Here is a 17,375-nt window from a genome sequence, read left to right on the forward strand (position 1 = left end):
TAGAAAGTCTGCTCGCAAACTGTCACGTGCAGTGGAGCTTTTGTATTCCAGAATCAACAGGGGGAGGACGGGGTGCGTTATTCAGCATTGGGTCCTCATTATCTGCGGTTCCAAGAGCATTACAAGGATTCAATCACGTTTTCCAGCGTGTAAAAAAACCCTGTGTTTTAAATATAATGCTTAATGTGGAGGTTTTCGTATGAAGGTCACGGACGAACATTCAAGGAAAAAGTTAATATTACTAGAAAATACTAGCTAACACAAGACTCATTCAAAACCCCTTCGTTGGAGTCGTGTTTTATTCAGGTTAACAAACAAATCACGACTGGCTGGTGCTCTGATAATTTCGTCATCAAAAGTAACAATAAATAGTTTGGTGTGAAATATAGTAACGCGTATAATTCAATATACATTCGAAATGCAAACATAAACACAAACATTTGAACTGCAATGTTAGCCATATTCGAATTTGGGGATGCTTCCCGATGTCATCATTATAACGTGTTTTCCGGGTAGTTCTAGTGATATTCCATTTTCCGGAAACCGTAAAATGTGGTATTAATACTATCTTGAAAAAGGGTGCATATTAATAATTGTACGCGTTGCGGTAGCAAATCAGTGAGCGTAATGCTCTAGGAAAACATCGGTTTTTGGGTAATGAGCATACATACATCCACAAACATGTTTCTAGCTTCGCAGCAAAAACACAGCGATAATTGGAGTCAATAGCAGTTGCGCCATCAAATAACGGTTCCAAAATGTTTGCTCATTATCAGTTTGTTGAGGTGTACCCGGAAAATTATCAACGATATGCACGTGGTAGCATGTGCTATACAACCAAAATATAATGTGGCGGTCGGAAGCAACATAATCATCGCACGTTGAGGATGTCTTCGCAATACTTTGGCCCATCCACTCACGGGACTGCAATCTACGAGCTTTCGCTATTTGCTTATGTCATTAATTTACTGAAAAGGACTACATTTCATGCCAGTCTGAATCGAACCCAAATGGTACCGAGAATGTCGTTCACTTTTTTGGCAAGCAAGCGGTGGTTGCTCCATGCAAAAGGTTGTTTAACATCGGTAGTGAACTTACCATTTCGTGACAAACATAAACACACCGCACATAAACCTTTAAACACTTCTTAGCCTATTTGTTATAAAACTTCATAAACACCTTTTTAAATGTTAAGCTGAAATTCAACCCATCCTTAGTTTAAAATACACATCGTTCGATCGCTGGATCCTTTACGCTTTGTTCCCTTTTTTATTCCATCCGTTGAAGATCCTTCGTCCTTTGCAGCTGTTTTTCGGTGAAGTTCCCTTTTTTACCGACTACCTTTTGCTCCTTAGCCAAGGTGAAGCTTAATTTGTTCTCGATTCATGACGTGGTGGCAGGCTGAAGCTTGTTCAAGACGCAGAGAATAACGTACCTAGCACCTGGACTTATTTTTGTCTTCATGTGTGGTAAGCTAGGTTTGAAAACAGTCCGAGGTCTGCGGTGCCTCGGGAGCGGTGCGCTTAATTTTTTCTTCCCACAAAGCTTCAAGATTTCAAATGTATTCTGTTTGTTAGTTATCCAACTGTTGATGAACGATGGTTATTGAGAAAAATTCGAACGAACTCAGACATTTGGACAGTATAAAAGAGAAGTGCCTGTTCAGATACAATTTAATGCCATGCCCCATCCATCCTAGCGGAGGCAGAGTACGTAAAGCAGAGTACGAAATTAGTTTTTCTCAGAAGAGAAAGTCAAGTTTCATCAAATAATCTTGATAGGTTTCATTCGTCTTTGTATTTAGCTTAATGGTCCATTTAAAAAACATTTCTCGTCTGCCATTTTACTATTTTTTCTTACACAGATTGATAAAGTTGTGAGCGTAATGCGCTTAGTGAATGTTTCAAAAAACATTGTTAGACGAATCATTCGATGATGAATTACATTTCACAATGTTCCTAAATATGGCCATACATTCATGCATAATCGTAAAACAATCCATGATAATAGATAATCGTAAGATAATAAATGTTCCATTAGAAATAAACCTAAAAATACAAAATTGACCTAATATAGTAAAAATTAAAGCGAGACTAAGTTGTATGATAACTAATAACCTAGATCAGAGGCTGGCATATCTTTCTTGAAAGAGGCCAGATGATGAAAAAGAGCCAGCGGGCGAAATTTTTCTTTGAATTTGGACCTTTTTCAACATATTGGCCTTTTGCCGCACTATAAATTAGTTTTTTTTTATCATTCTTTGGAATAAATCATCTGCTCAAATGGCTTTACCGTAGAAATGTTTTTCTGGTGTACTCACAGTTGTTAAAATAAATCGGCTTCCGGATGTTTTGAATATTGGAACCATATTTCGTTTCGTAATGGAGTCGGAAGTCATTTTATTTGAATGTAGTTAATGTGGATAGAAAGTAATCACGTTATTTAGCCGGGGGGTTCAAAACCATATTCACGAGACTGGTATGTTTTAGATCGGTAGTAAAAGTACTTGTGGAAATCACCCAGTATTAAACACCATGTTTAGCTATTTCAACGAATATTCTTAAGGAAAAGACAAGTGTGATACAGTGAATAAATCCAATAAGAATTGAAATGTTTGTTTTATGTATGGAACACTAAAATTTTCTTACAACCAATGATCTATATGCTATTTGATTATAGTCTAAAAAATCTTGTCTTTTTAGAAATTCAATAGAAAAATAGTGGTTTTGTCATCATGTTTAGTGAGAAAAATTAGTTTATTCCTCTCTTTTAAAACTGTGTCACAAATCGATGCGTCTTTACGCATTGGCTGCGAGTAATTATGTTTCACCCTCCTGCTACCATCTTTCCAGTGGAATCGAAACATGATGCGGGATCGGTTCGAACACTCTGTTCTGGTTGCCCCCGAAGCGCAAAAAGGACATTTCATGCGGTTCCCTCGCTCGAAGCGCGTGGCTGACGCATGCGGCACGCGTGTGCCTCATCAATGCGCGTTCGACGCAAACTGATGGAGAAAGGAACAGCTTGCTTTCTTCTTCAAACGACGCGAATCCTGATGCGCCCGGGCACACACCACCGCGCTTGCCAGCCGTTGTAGCTTTGAGTCCCCGATCGTCCCCTTTTCCATCCGTTGCCAGAGTCTTCTCGTTCGCTCCTTCGTGTTCGTGTACCGCTGTTCTCGCTTCCACCGAGATAATGTTGGACCAAAGCCAACTGCCACTCGATCAGCAAACGGCCGCGGCAGCTGTTCGGCACTCGGTTCGCAAGAGGGGTGCACGGTGCGCCAAATACAACAACGGCACCTCGACGGCCGGCAAGCATAAGCACATAAGGGAAGGGCCAAAGGAAACTCTTAGCAGGCTGCGTTCGGGTCCCTTGGAGGGGTTTGATGTAGTGGGCAGGGAGAAGAAAAAAAATACAAAACAGTGCTTAACCCTTAAAGTGATGATGGCTTAGGAAACAACAACATGTTTCGAGTTTCATGGCAAATTATTTTTTGAATGACAAGCTGTTCTATAAAATTTACAGATTTATGTGTGCTATAGGAAAAAAACCTGTGTTGGAATAATGAAAGGAAATTAACAAAAAGTTTTGCTTATACCAGCTGTTAATTGTCAGTAACAACCTCTCAGATCGTTCATATTTATTATCACTTGATGTTTTTGGGTGTGAACTGCAGAAAAGTTATCTAATGGGACACGTTAAAACGAAAAAATTAGCAGTATAACTTAACATCTACTACCGTGATACAACATTTAGATTTCTAATATCTGATGTAGCAAATATATTTCTAGAATAAGTTCAAAATTTAAAATACACAAAATGTCTCACTGCAGCAACAGCAGCTGTACGCAAGTATCATAAACTTTTCAACACGAGACAGGCTTTGATTTTGAAAGCTATGTATTTCAAAATCCGTTTTAGATTTATCATTTCATTATTTAAAAAATAGGATTTCAAATAAATGAAATGATCATCGCATTGGATGCATCAGGACGACGTATGATATTGTTTTCAATACTAGCCTACAATACATGTGCCTTGAAGGGTTGTTAAATCGCACCGACATCACAGAGGGTAGCAGTTGTTTTCGTTGCATCTCGTTTACACTGCGCATGCACCACAGGCTATCGATGCACAGGCGACGCGTTCTGTCTCTTTCTCGACGAGTTGCAGCCGGCGGCACGTTCGGCGGCCAACATCGTATGCTGCGCGCAGCAATACCCATCTTCCCACTTCCATCCGGTGCGCTGCACCTTTCCTCGCGTTGCTGTGGCGCGGCTGAACCGGTGCACGGAACCGTTACCGAAAGGCGGCGAGGGATCGGCACCAACTGGCGAATAGGACGGCAGTCTGACAGAACACGACAAAGCAAAAAACCTGCCCTCGTGTTTCCGTTCCGGGGCCACCAGACGTTTCCAGCGGACGCCAGGCTCACTTCAGGAAGTGACGTCGAGCGGAGTGCACCGTCCGTGTCGTGGTTCGCTTTAGTTCGTCCTGGTGCCACCGCCCCGTGGACTTGTGGCTGCAAACACACCTGACTTAAGGATCTTTTTTGTGACATCCAACAGTGATCATCAAAATTATTAATCAAAATTGTTGTGGTGTTTTTGAAGCAAACCGTGTTCTTGTGTTTCGTCATCCGGTTTAGTGCAGAACATACTGTCCCGTTTATTAACTCACTCGTACTTAGCAAGTGTGGTTTAAATATTGTTCCAACCCGAGTGTCCAGGCTGAAGTATGTCACGTGAATTGAAGTGAACCGTTGATCGGTGAACACAAACGGTCGAAAAACGGATTGCGTTTTAAAAGAGCTTACCAACACGATGCCCAAAGCCATCCCAAAGAGCAACAATGGTCGCCGGACCGATGGCCGAAAGCGGCAATTGGACACGGAAGAAGTGTCATCGTCGCCATCGCGCCCAGTTCGTCCCCGCATCGTCGTCCAACACCGTCCTCCGGAAGTCGGCAGCCAGCGCAGGGCATCACCATCGCAACGTTCCTCGGTCGTATCCTCTACGACGTCCCCACGGGAACCATCGCCCGGCGCTGGAGCTACCTCGAACTTCCTGCTCGAGGCGTTAAGGCGCATCCGCGAGCTGCAGGACGAGCTGGACTTCCTGCAGAATGACCCGTACGCCGAGGACACGGACGACGAGGAGGACGACAACGACGACTACGGGCAGGAAGCGGAGCAAGGCACGATCGGCGGTCAGCAGGCGGAAGCGATCGGGTGGGCCGTGTGTGCCCAGGAAACCATGCACTTTTTGCAGCGTGAAGGTATCCCGGCCGACAGTCCGCTGGTGGTGAATCTTCGTCGGCGGCTCATCGGTAACCATGGCGATGGGTCCGGTCTGCCCGACGAGGGATTATCCTGCTGAGCTGGGATATCGTATCCAAGTGAAGAGAGGTCAGGACCAGCGGGAGAGAGCGGAAAAGTGGGCGACTTACGTAAAGTGATCCACACGCCGGACTCTCGAGCCATTGCTGCCAGCCTTCCTGGAACGTGTGGAACGTGACCTTCCTGCAAAGCGAAGCCAAGAGGAAATGTTCACCTACCGTCGTAGCACTTAGCAACTCTTCAAAGAGAAAACATCTAGTCATTCGGAGCATGAAGATTTTTTATGTAACTTCATGTCTCTTTTTACCCTTTACACCAGTGACCTAATAAATATTTTTAACAAAATAAAATTACGTCAAATACATGGACCTTCGACTTACCGCTCGATTGCAATCAAATAAATTGCTTTGGCTTGAGATTTTGAGAAATTATTATGCACACATAAAATGGTTGATTTCGCTTTCTGCGTCGTACGGCAGCATATTTTATTACTGTTCTGTTTGAGATGACGAATATAAATCTTTATTTTTACAACTAGAAAACATCCTCCGAGCGGTTCCTTCATGGGCCTACAGATAATCATCTAACCTTTACCATCATTTCGTTTTCTGTACGCCACATGTTTGATTCAGCGAGGAAAAACACGGCACACTTCCCTAAACAGTTTCCTTTACCCATTTTCTCCACACGCACACACATACACATACACGCACACTTGCGCAAACAAATACATTCTTCACCTGTCTTTTAACGACTATCACCGGGTCATAGGTTTCCTATTCCAGCGAACTGCTTTCCTTCGCCATTGCTACATATCACAAACATCGATACGAAACCCTACCGACGGTAGGTGCTTGAGGGTGTGGTAATGATGAATTTATGTTTGTGGCGCCCTCGGTTAAGCTTGAAGGTTGTTAAACAATGCAGGTTTTGCGACCTGTTCAAAGTTTATAGGTTTTAGAGCCTGTAATTTCTAGTTTTAATCTTCCAATTGACAATTGACAAATTTTAAACTACATTCACGGTGGTAGATTATGGTTTTTGGTATTCGTTTTCCTGGCCGGGAAGGTATCACAAAAATATATCCTATGGTCCAATTACTACAACTAGATTTTAAAGATCGGGTTTTACTAGCTCGGTCCTAGTACATATCTGGTTTTTTTTTTTGTTAATATATTTTAGGTACTTTATCCGCAGCTTAAATGGATGCTAGGAATTTCGCCGGTCGTCTAAGCGCCTAAGAACAATATTTTCGTTGAAATTTATTCAAGCTAAAATAGAACTAGTGCCGCCCGGTAGATCCCGCTTTATGAGCGTAACTTAATGAATAGAAACTTCCCCCGGTTTGCTTCTTCATGTCATGGAATTAATCGATCACTTTTATCTATGGGTTCCCGGGGTTCACAAGCATTTCACAAAACTTTGTGATACGAAAAGTTTTGCGGAAGATAAGTGGTAGTAAAAAGGCCTAAGCTGACCGCATCATGGTTGGGGCTTAGGGCGAGATTCGTAGAAGAGTTAATGGCGACTTCGGGGAACGAAGCATGCGGAAAACTTTCTCTACCCGCTAGGGGAAATTTATTTTACAGTGTAGAACATGCAACATCCGGTTGGTTTGGAAGGGTCAGGAACAACAACTGGTGTTCCTCTCCAGCTGGACCAGCTTCCCTGCCGGAGGATCAACTTCCATGGGAATGATTGACGGCACGCCTTCAGCCTTCATCACGAGTTCACGGAGTATTAGAACTCTGTGTCTCTCTCACACAAATACATGATCTAAGTTACCTATGGTTCAAACCGTTGCTGATGCTGCTTCTGCTGCTGCTGTTGGTGCTCGCGGATCGCCATGGGCATCGTTCGATCGACCTCCTCCGACGGCAGCGGCCGGTGGTCGAGCCGGACGTTCTTGGCGTCCGCGTGGCTGCGGCCGTTCACGAACATGCGCACGAACTTTCACCTCTTGCAGGGTACGCTGTACTGCACCGAGAAGGACTTCCGGATGCTGTGGTTGTTCGAGCGCCGGATGGTCGACACGAAGCTCGTCTCGCAGGCGTTCCCTCCCGAGGACAGGCCGATCCGGCGCTGGACCAGCATCGGCCGGCAGCACAGGTAGCGATGGAAGTGCTGCCGGAAGACGCCCGACACGCAGTACAGTGCCACCGGGTTGATGCACGAGTTGAGGAAACTGTTGTAAAGGAATAATTTAATTAAAAATAGAATTTAACAATATTTCATCTTTTCACTATTTGGATTTGTTTCGTTTTTTATGATTATCTGTTTTGAAATTTTCTTCAAACTCGAAAGGTTTGGAAAATTTTACTCATAAACTGTATCTTTCACGCACATCTTCGCAAGAGGATAAGCTCCCGGATGACTGCATTCGCATAGTTAAAACCCATCGACATCGTTATATTCACAACAAACTTTCAACAACACTCATGGAGCTTCTAAGGCATATCCTTTTCATTCCGTTTTCATTAAGACTCCATACACGAGAGTTGCAGCTCCGATTCCTTGCCTTTCCCGCTTCATGTCGCACGATAATACCACGACCGTTTCCAGTGGATTCCACCACAACTGACGCCAGAGTCAGCGTTGCGTCACAAACTATGCGTAACTTTGCCATCGCACACCGAACATTTCGTCCTGGCGCAGTAATTAAATTCCTACCCTCTGTTTCGGAGCACAGGGAAGGCAGCCCGGCGGCACATTTTTTCAATCGCGTTTCGAAGAAAAGTTCAAGATGGCGCATATGCCAGCCAGGGGTGGCGATGATTGCCAGAGGGGGGGAAATCTTTGCTTTCAACGCTTGCCCAAGTTCTTGTAACATCCCTCACGTGGGATGGTATCGTTTCGCTTGAAAAGTATGGAACGATAACATTGAAGCGTGCAATTAATGGAAAAGCAATCGCTATTCGTTTGTGTACTCGGGCAGTCGGCAAACACCATCAGATACTAGGACGAACTAAATAATTAGACGTAACGATTCATAGCGTAAAGATTTATGAGACTTCAGAAGGTTTCATGTCTTACATAGAACTTTACGCTAACTTCGACAAGAAATAAAATGATCATTGATATTCATTTAAAAAGATTTTGAAACAAAACTATGAAAAGTTACAATTTAACCATAACTCTGTGAGTCTTCCATTGCTTCTTTTATACATATGCACATGTGCGTATATGTTACTGAAACATCACGATGAACTCTTACCGGGTTCGCAAACGGTTCGTTCCAACCCATTTCGTCGCTACTATGAAGAAAACTTTTATGATGTATCTCCTCGAGGCTATCCGCTTCCCATTGGAAAGGCGCATCATCGGCATCCGGTACCCGCTCCATCATTCCGCTCAACATGCACCGAGACAGCCCCCATGCAGCCTTAAGGAAATTGTCCGGTCGTTCCGTTGGACGGGGAAGATTTATGAGGTGCCTTAACTTCCACCATCGACAACGCACTCACACAGCATGCCGTGGCGTGCTAGAGCATTCCGGAACGACGTGCTCTAGAAAATCAATCCAAGCGAGAGTGAATTGGATGTTCACCCAGAAGGCAAAGTCCTTTATTTCTGCCTCGGAAGTGCACGGATTTAGATCGACCACATGATGGATGTTATCAATCTCACAAGATAGCGGAGCGCTTTTGTTTGAAAACTAAGTGAATACCGGTCCTGCAAGCGTTCCGAATGCAACCTATCGGAGTGAAACTTTGAGCAACACATCTTGATTATCGCGATTTCTTCTTTACTGTACAGAAACCAACAGCTAATAATGCCATATCCACAGTCGTATTAACGAGGTACGTCTTTATCGTCACGATACGCTGCGATGTCTTTATGGATGAGGAGTTAAAGCTGCACGTTTAATATATCTGCCATCCTGGACCATCTTTACTGCTGGCTTTACGATTGCAGTATAGATAAAAACGTCTATAGAGAGATAGGCACAGCATAGCCGCCATTTTTATATCTAGGCGTAGCAGATTAAGCAGACTTTGCTTCGAAGCGAACCCAGTGAACGTTTGTACCAAACTGGGTTTATTTCCCGTCAATTGTGAGGCAAGCGTCCGGTAAGTGTGGATCATTTCTTTTCTGTGTTAGCGACAAATTCACCAGGGCAGTGCCATGATTCGGCCCCATTATCTTAACTAACATCTTTCTTCTCTCAACTTAACCCATTTTTCAAACTAAATATGGCGTTCGATTATATTTCTTTTTTGTCAAACTATGAGTTCATTTTTTAATGATTTTTTAAATTTTCAAGATAGCTTATGAGATTTTATTCTAAACATCAATTTATTTAACTGGTTTTTCCTAAATATTTTACAAAAAGATAATCTAACTAGTGTTGTGCCTTATGAATCTTTAATCTAAGATTCATTCAGTTTGATTCATGAATCTATTGGGATTCGAATCTTCTAACGTTGACGAATCTTACGAAACTCAAATTAATCTTCATGAATCTTTCATGGCTCTTCCAGCTTTTGGTCTTCAGTTTTCTGTTCTTTTAACATTAATGAATCTGTGCATAATACTGGGAATAATACAACTCTAAATCTAACCCAAAAATCCCACTTGTTTTGTAATAACCACAATACATAGAAATAAAACAACCATTACTGCAACAATGTATTCTAAAACCATTTGAAATTATGAAATCACAGGAGACATAAGTTTTGTTAAGCTAAAAGGTTAAATCAATTTTATTTTTGTCATCCATTTCAAATGGTATAGAACACAGTTATCAATATGATCCATTTGGTTTGATCTGTCCTGTTTTAGGGTCTTTCAAACGGGATTACGGTGCCTAATGAAAATGCGTTCAACCAGTTCAATCGCTTCCTTAACAAATAGCTCCCAGGCAGTTGCAATCGATTAGGCACTATCAACCATGCGTGCCCATTTGATTGCCGAATAGCTCATTTCGTACTTGCCAAAGCTAGGGTTAATATAGCAGCCCTCGGAGCCATGGTTTCAGTCGTAATCTTTTGATGTTTGGTATCGTGATGAAATTGAACCCATTAATAGGACCAACCTTTCTTCCATTACCCAACCTTCCCCTACCACTAATTTACCACGAATTTGGCCGAAACCGGAGGTCAAACAGCAACACCTCAACGTACCGCTGCTGGCGGGTATGAATAGAACAACTAATTGACTGCCGAAGCCCTTCCCGAGGGTGGGAATTCAACTATTAATTATTTACCATTATTCCATCACCTGGCTGAGATTAAGAGCCAACACCGGGGTGGGAAATTCCATTATCACGCATCACCAGACGATCTGGCAGAACCAAATTATGGCCAATAATCTCGCACTCAACTGGCCGTCACATTTGCGCAATGTTTTCATCTTTCACTCGGTCCTGCTGGGCAAATCGCAGGTCATACCTGCATCAGGTTCAGGGCGCATTGATCCTTGCTATAGAATGTCGGTCCAGAAATCACGCCGAAAGACGAAAGGCGTAGCTTTAACATTGAGCCGGATCTCGGTAACGGTTCAAAGGGTTTCGATTAATTGACCACCGTTTCCGAGAAGTGTTAGCCCCGGTCCTTGCTATTGTCGTATATTTCCAGCTCATAAAAGCTAGCAAATCGACCGATTGTTTCACGGTCAGGGATCATTAAAGGTTACTTTTTCCCAAAATTTGTTTCAAAAAATAAGACTAAGGACATTCTGTTGAAATCATATTCGTTTGGCAGATGTTTAAAAAGCCTTAACATTACAAAACCTCTAACATTCATGCGACAGCAGATAAATAGTATTGGGACATGATAAATCGGCAACAGATAAATGGAATAAAGGCATTGGGTTAACAACCACTGCTGGTAAGACTTCCATAATCCGCTACGGTCCGAATCGTGCCGACCAGTGCGTCGTCCTAGCCGGGCCCATTAAGCTCTCGCTCGGAAGTTCATCAGCAGCTTACCTCAGACAGAAGCCAGTGATACGAAGGATGTGCCACCAGTCGTCGTAGTCTTCCATGGCGTGCGGGTACAGATGGAACCAGAGCGCGAACACGTGGTACGGCAGGAAGCAGACGATGAAGGCGACGACGAAGGTGATCACCATCCGGGCCACGTGCCGGCGGGCTCGGGCTTGCGAGCGACTCTGCGGGCCTGCGTTCTCCCCCGGCATCTCCCGGGCGCTGGTATGCAGCCGACGTGCCATCAGGGCGTACAGCAGACCAATGATGGACAGCGGCAGGAAGTAGTAGATGATTGAGTTCAGTATCGTTTTATACCTGACCAGGTGTATGTGTTGCAGAATAAAGAGAAATACAAGATAGCGAGACGGAGAAAAAGGAACATGGACATGCCATTGTTAGTGTTTAGTTTGCTGGTAACACAAAGGACGCGCGTGAAAGAGCCAATGTTAGGCTAAAGTCCGATGCTGCGGGGTACTATCATCATTTAACACTAGAATACATTGATTTAGAATCTTGCCCGAATGCTTTTTAGGGGTCATTTTGACCCCTATTTGTAAAATGGTACATCATGATGATGAATGATGAAGTGGTACATCAAAAGATTAAAAATGCCAAAAGATATTCAACAAGTATACTAAAAAGTAACAGTTTACGAATTTGAAGAATCTTCAAAAATAGTGAAGTTATAGCGTTTTACAAATCGGGGTCAAAATTAACCCTACAAAGTATTCTAGGGATAGTCTAGTTGGTTCTCGGAACTGGGAGAGCAGAAAAATATAAAAATGTTGTTCAAGATGTACCTTTGGATTTTAAGATAAGCCTTATTTTATTTATTTTTTTGAAAAATATTCAGCCGTTTTCGAGATATTAAAACCGAAAATTGCGTTGGGGTCAAAATGACCCCAATTTGGATTCTAGTGTTAAGGCTAACAAATAAAGTTTCATCGGCTTCATTTCGAACATGCTTTCGAAGGAGATTTATCAACTTTGCTAGCATCTCAGTAAATTGGCACATTTATATCGATTGGGGGAGGGATAAAAACCCACCCAACAGTAGCACCACCTCAGAGATTAATTTGAAACGATTTCCCTAATGCGCGTGGTTTCTAATTCACCGGCGATGAAATTTCACCGAAACGAAGACAAACGATACCACTTACTTGGAGTAATCGGAGTCCGTCGCCCTAGGCCCGAACGGTGTGCAGTACTCGATATCCTTGTTCGACAGGTTCGCCGTCACCACGTCGGACATGACCGCGGAGGGGATCGCGCAAATGATGGCCAGCAGCCAGATCAGGAACGCCACCACGACCGTCAGCGGTCGAGTCTGTCGGAGCCCAGGAAAAGGGGATTCGATGAGTGTCGCCGACGAGAAGTCGTTTAGTCGCCATGCTTACCTGCAGCTTCCGGAGCGGATTAACGATGGCGCAGTACCGGTCGGCGGACAGGGCCGTCAGGGTGAACACGGATACGCCGATCGAGATGTCCTTGGCGGATTCGGACACCCGGCACAGTGTCGCTCCCCACGGCCAGGACTCGAGGGTGTAAATCATGGAGGCGAGGGGTACGCAGATCAAAATCACCAGCAGGTCCGCCAGAGCCAGCGAAAATATATAGCTGCGAGTATAAGCATGCAAACAGTTATAAATTAATTTTTCATGTTTTTAAATGTTGTAATACTTGGTTTTATTATGTTACTCATAACTCTTACATAATATTTCATGAGAAATATCCCTCCATTCAAGCATGAATGAAACTTTGATTTTTATTAATGATAACAAACAACTATTCATCAGCTGGAAAGACCTTTGTTTTTGATTAAAAGGTTCAATCACATAACAATCGTTCAATCACACATGTCCTGGAAAATACATATTTATTCAGGGAAAATTACAACCACAAAATTTTAACCGTGCTTTTCACACGAGTTTCGACCCAATCAAGGCTTATAAACATAAATAATCCTACATATGAGAGAAAAACCAAATCGAGTGTACGATGCAATGAATCTACCGTCAAGTACTCTTGAACGGTAGATTCTTGTTTGTTATGGTTGAAGCATCCGAGGCTGCTTGCCCCATATCACATTCCTGAGCATGCCATACTCGAACGAGCTAACGCAAGAAACCGGGTGTATATGATAAATGTCCCACGAGGACGAAAATGGGCGAACAATGCGAAAAACTTTCCCCCCGACGAGTGTGAAGAGTTCTCCGGTTTCACCTTTGCTCGGTGACGAAGATTAAGTTTCCTCTCTGGCACAAAACGATCGTAACGGACGTTCCGGGGAAAAACACTTTCGTGCGTCACGTTTCTGCGCCCGTAAGGGCTCAACGGGCTGATGGTGTGCCTTACCGCGCGAACAACATACATTTCTTTCACGTCCCATTTCTTCGGCGTACGAGCGGCACTCATCGCGTCCGGTCAAAGGGACGATCTGCTAATGCCTTGCAATTTGTCTAGCTCTCACGTGGGTTCATGGGAATTGTGAGGTAGGTTTACATAACGGCACACGCAACTTCCGACCAACAGTGATAATGATTATGATCCTATAAATTAGACGCATGACAAGAAAAAAATTATTGTAACAAATATTATGCGGATTCGCTGCCAGCAAGCACTCTCGTCGAATCAACGGCAAACGACAAAAAAATTGCCCCTCCAACGATAACTTTCACTAGTTGCCACGAGACGAATGGGCCAACCTCTATCAAGACAGTAACTGATCCAGTTAAACACCGGTGGATGTATGTTTTTCGTTTACGTCACAGTGATTATGTTTGACTAGTCCAGCACGATCCTAGCAGGAGCCTTTTGACCCTGGACAAAAAAGGGAAACCCTTTTTTTTTGTTCCACAAAGGCTAACAACATTTTCGAGCCACTTGGCACGGATTGATGAAAGTAGCTTTATAATGAGCTTGTTTGTTAACCCAACGAAAAGGGCATCCAAAAGAAAATTTACCCTCGAAAAACATATTTGAACCATAACCGTTTTTACACGCGCTAAAGACGCTCAAGATTTTCGAGCTGCTAACTAGATTTATCCCTTTTTTGTACCTTTATGTGTGCTATAAGAAATTACTCAGACATAATAAAGTTTAAGAAGTACACGAAATGGATATTTGAATACTTAGAAAACGTAATAATTTTAAAAACAGAAAGGCTCATCAATTATTGCTGCAAATGTAAACGTTCTCATAAATTTACTATAGTTTGTAAACATTTACATTCAAATAAACAATCATATTGCACTCAAATCATATTTCTAGGATACCATTTTTCCTCTACGAGGGATTAAATATTCATACGCCAACAAGGTAACCCATGGTTTTCACTCGGTAGTGTTGTTTGATGCTTGCTGTAGCGATAAAAACACTTATAGGATTAATGAAAAAAAAAACCCTAATTAAACAGGCTCACACATCAGCTATAGCTAGGCTTCCCGAAGCATTCGAAAGGATAACAATAACCGGCGTTTATTGCACCGCTAGTTTTTCCTATTTATCATCCAATCGAATGCACACTCACATCGAATAGCAATGCAATCAACAGGCGTCGATTGATTGGCAGCATCAACGTGATGCATCAAATGAACGGTGGCGATGTGGATTTAATTGAATTCATTAAAAGATTGAAGCTCAACCGGATACAATGCATTGCATCAAATGGAATTCAATCAAAGTGTGTTAACCACAAATTTTCCTTTTTTTCGCTGGTTCATTACTTGCAAAGACTTGCCAACATCACAATGCTGCCTACAAAAGGGAAACGAGGCAATATTATTGATAAATTAAAAGTTTGCCGCTGACCACTATTCTGATACTGATATACGGTAGCGGTTGTAACCAAATAAGACAAGTGTCGTTTAGCAGCTGTGAAAATAAGTTTATTTCCCCGAAGTCACCGTTTCTGGGCGGATTTGGCAGTTCGCAAACAAAAATATACTCGGAAAATCGGTAAAAAATCACGGTTATAGGCATACATTCGTTTTAAAGCATACAATAAAGACTATAAATAACTTCATACTATAGTACGGTAACATGAGTCACCAGCTATGTTGGAAGAAACGTTTAGGTTACCCTTCCTGCATGCGTTCGACAGTGTGTTAATGCTAGAAAGATGGGATAAAATGCGAACGAATCAGGAAAATTGCGTTCATATATCACCGTCGGCTGACAGATGTAGGTAGCGGTGCAAATATGATTACTTGAAATCAAACGCTAAGCTCTACAACTAATGTCATTTCGTCGTCTTTCGCAACGAAACCATTCCCGGGAAAAGGTCGGCTCGAGATGGACGGTCAGCAAATGGAATGATTTGATTTACTAAACTTGATATATTGGGTATTGGGCACTGTTGAAAGAGCGTAGTCCCAAGAGAACCAGAGGCTATTTCACGTGCGACAAATTGTTGATCAAGGCATCGTGGAAAGCATTTTCATAGTTTCCAGAGAATTCATCATCCGACGCTTGATTCCCGGTAGTCGTTATCGGATGGTAGTGGAAATCGATTGTGGCATGGACATTGTTAAACGTTATCATTCTCTTTTGTTCTTAACTGAAATATGAGACCTTTATAAGCCGCAAAGAACTCTCATAGTCGGAATTGGTCAAGTCTTCAGTGCTTGAAGACGCAAAGTACGGTGAAGCTTTGTTCGTGGAAACCATTATTTGATCCACCAGATCAATCACTTCCCAAGAGAAATCGGGTATTATATCATCGGTCATTAGATTTATAATTGAATCTGAGAAAACTGATTTTCGAAACGTTTATCAACCAACGGCAGACATTTGAAAGGTAGCGACATCAAAGCAGGCATACGGGCTAGCTTCTCCACTTACGTGTTGGGTATGTTGCGCATGGCTCGGTGGCGTAGGAAAATAACCACCAGCGTCCCATTGCCGACGATGCCGACGATGAAGATCAGCGCAAACACCACCGGTACGATGTACGTTTCCGGACGCTCGTCGTACGGTACGTAATCGTCGGTTACGGGCGAGGGCGAGGACGCGTCCTCGAGCGGGTGCCGGATGGACTTCTGTATCCGGTTGATTCCTACCATATCTTCCAGCAGCGTCACCGTGGTCGCCACCGTCGCTGTCGGTGCGTCCTCACGGAAGTAATCCACCGAGTAGCTGTCGTTGAGCTCGGGCCCACTCCACCGGGTGGAGGACATCTTGACGCGGGTCGGTGCTTTTCACGCTGAATTTCACCGGACGGTTCCGGCGGGTTGAAGTCGATTTGTGGTGATGGCTCTGGGTGGCTGGAAGTGGATTGAAAAATAAAAAATAAAATAAAATAAACTGTACTCTACCGATGGGATCAAAGAACGGAACAAGGAAGGAATAATTCAATCAAGAGTTTCGACCAATCGGCTGATCGGTGTTGCCCTAAGTCATCGCAACGACAAACGACATCAGCAACGACCGACCGATGGCAGGGGGACAATGAAATGGCGGTTCGGGAAATAGAAGTACAAAATTTCATGAAATTTTGCAAACTGCTCAACTGCGCTGGACAAAGAAAAAAAGGGTTTAAAGGGGGTGGTTCAAAAAAAAACGAAAAAAAGGCCAAAAGTATACTTCACTTACCAATCAACCTGTCAGCTTTTGCTGTTGCTTTCTCACGGTACAAATTGAAACTTCTCCATAACGAAAATGACATGTCATTCGAACTGGTGAATTTTTATGAACAGGGCCACTTTGCGAGTATGTTGGTAGATTCTATTGATGTTGAAACATGGGTTCTTTAATGACACTCTGTGGAACGAATACCAATGTTGTTATGTTATCTGCCTACAATATTATATTACAGCCTACTCCGAAATGGAATGGAATATTTTAACGAGCTTCAAACAAGTTTCTCTGCGGGAACCCAAACAGGTGCATTTTATTGTACTCAAATGAACAACATTTTTACCAGGAAGGTGATTAAAATAACACATACTCAATGTACCACTCTTCTTTGCTGCATTATCGGGAAGGTTGAAGATATTCTTAAATCCATGAAGACAATACTTCCACTGGAGCCTAGCACATGCAAGCAGCATGCGAACGGTGCTGCAAAATAACACATGTTGTCTTCCACTGGAGCAAAAATCTGGC

General features: G+C 43.0%; 2 protein-coding genes across 2 annotated transcripts; one reads left to right on the plus strand and one right to left on the minus strand.

Annotated features, from left to right (window-relative positions):
- The first annotated feature begins 4,826 nt into the window (after window positions 1-4,826).
- On the plus strand, window positions 4,827-5,381 carry LOC131258729 (uncharacterized). The gene has a single exon (XM_058260108.1). It carries the CDS (start codon window positions 4,827-4,829, stop codon window positions 5,379-5,381), a length of 555 nt encoding a protein of 184 aa, XP_058116091.1.
- Window positions 5,382-7,169: 1,788 nt separating this feature from the next.
- Window positions 7,170-16,447, minus strand: LOC131258739 (neuropeptide CCHamide-2 receptor-like). Its single transcript, XM_058260120.1, has 5 exons — window positions 16,113-16,447; window positions 12,668-12,887; window positions 12,431-12,597; window positions 11,271-11,585; window positions 7,170-7,526 (listed from the first exon to the last, which is right to left on the minus strand). Exons 1-5 carry the CDS (start codon window positions 16,445-16,447, stop codon window positions 7,295-7,297), a joined length of 1,269 nt encoding a protein of 422 aa, XP_058116103.1. The 3' UTR covers window positions 7,170-7,294.
- Between the last annotated feature and the right edge of the window lie 928 nt (window positions 16,448-17,375).

The sequence above is a fragment of the Anopheles coustani genome, chromosome 3 (assembly GCF_943734705.1).
Source record: "Anopheles coustani chromosome 3, idAnoCousDA_361_x.2, whole genome shotgun sequence".
Classification (NCBI taxonomy): domain Eukaryota; kingdom Metazoa; phylum Arthropoda; class Insecta; order Diptera; family Culicidae; genus Anopheles; species Anopheles coustani.

What these genes read in the sequence shown, in the direction of transcription:
- LOC131258739 (XM_058260120.1), bottom strand. Translation starts at nt 16,447, where the DNA reads ATGTCCTCCACCCGGTGGAGTGGGCCCGAGCTCAACGACAGCTACTCG. An exon ending in ATCCGCTCCGGAAGCTGCAG is followed by an intron (nt 12,598 to 12,667) that starts GTAAGCATGGCG and finishes GGGCTCCGACAG; the next exon opens with ACTCGACCGCTGACGGTCGT. An exon ending in ACGGACTCCGATTACTCCAA is followed by an intron (nt 11,586 to 12,430) that starts GTAAGTGGTATC and finishes ACACCTGGTCAG; the next exon opens with GTATAAAACGATACTGAACT.
- LOC131258729 (XM_058260108.1), top strand. Translation starts at nt 4,827, where the DNA reads ATGCCCAAAGCCATCCCAAAGAGCAACAATGGTCGCCGGACCGATGGC.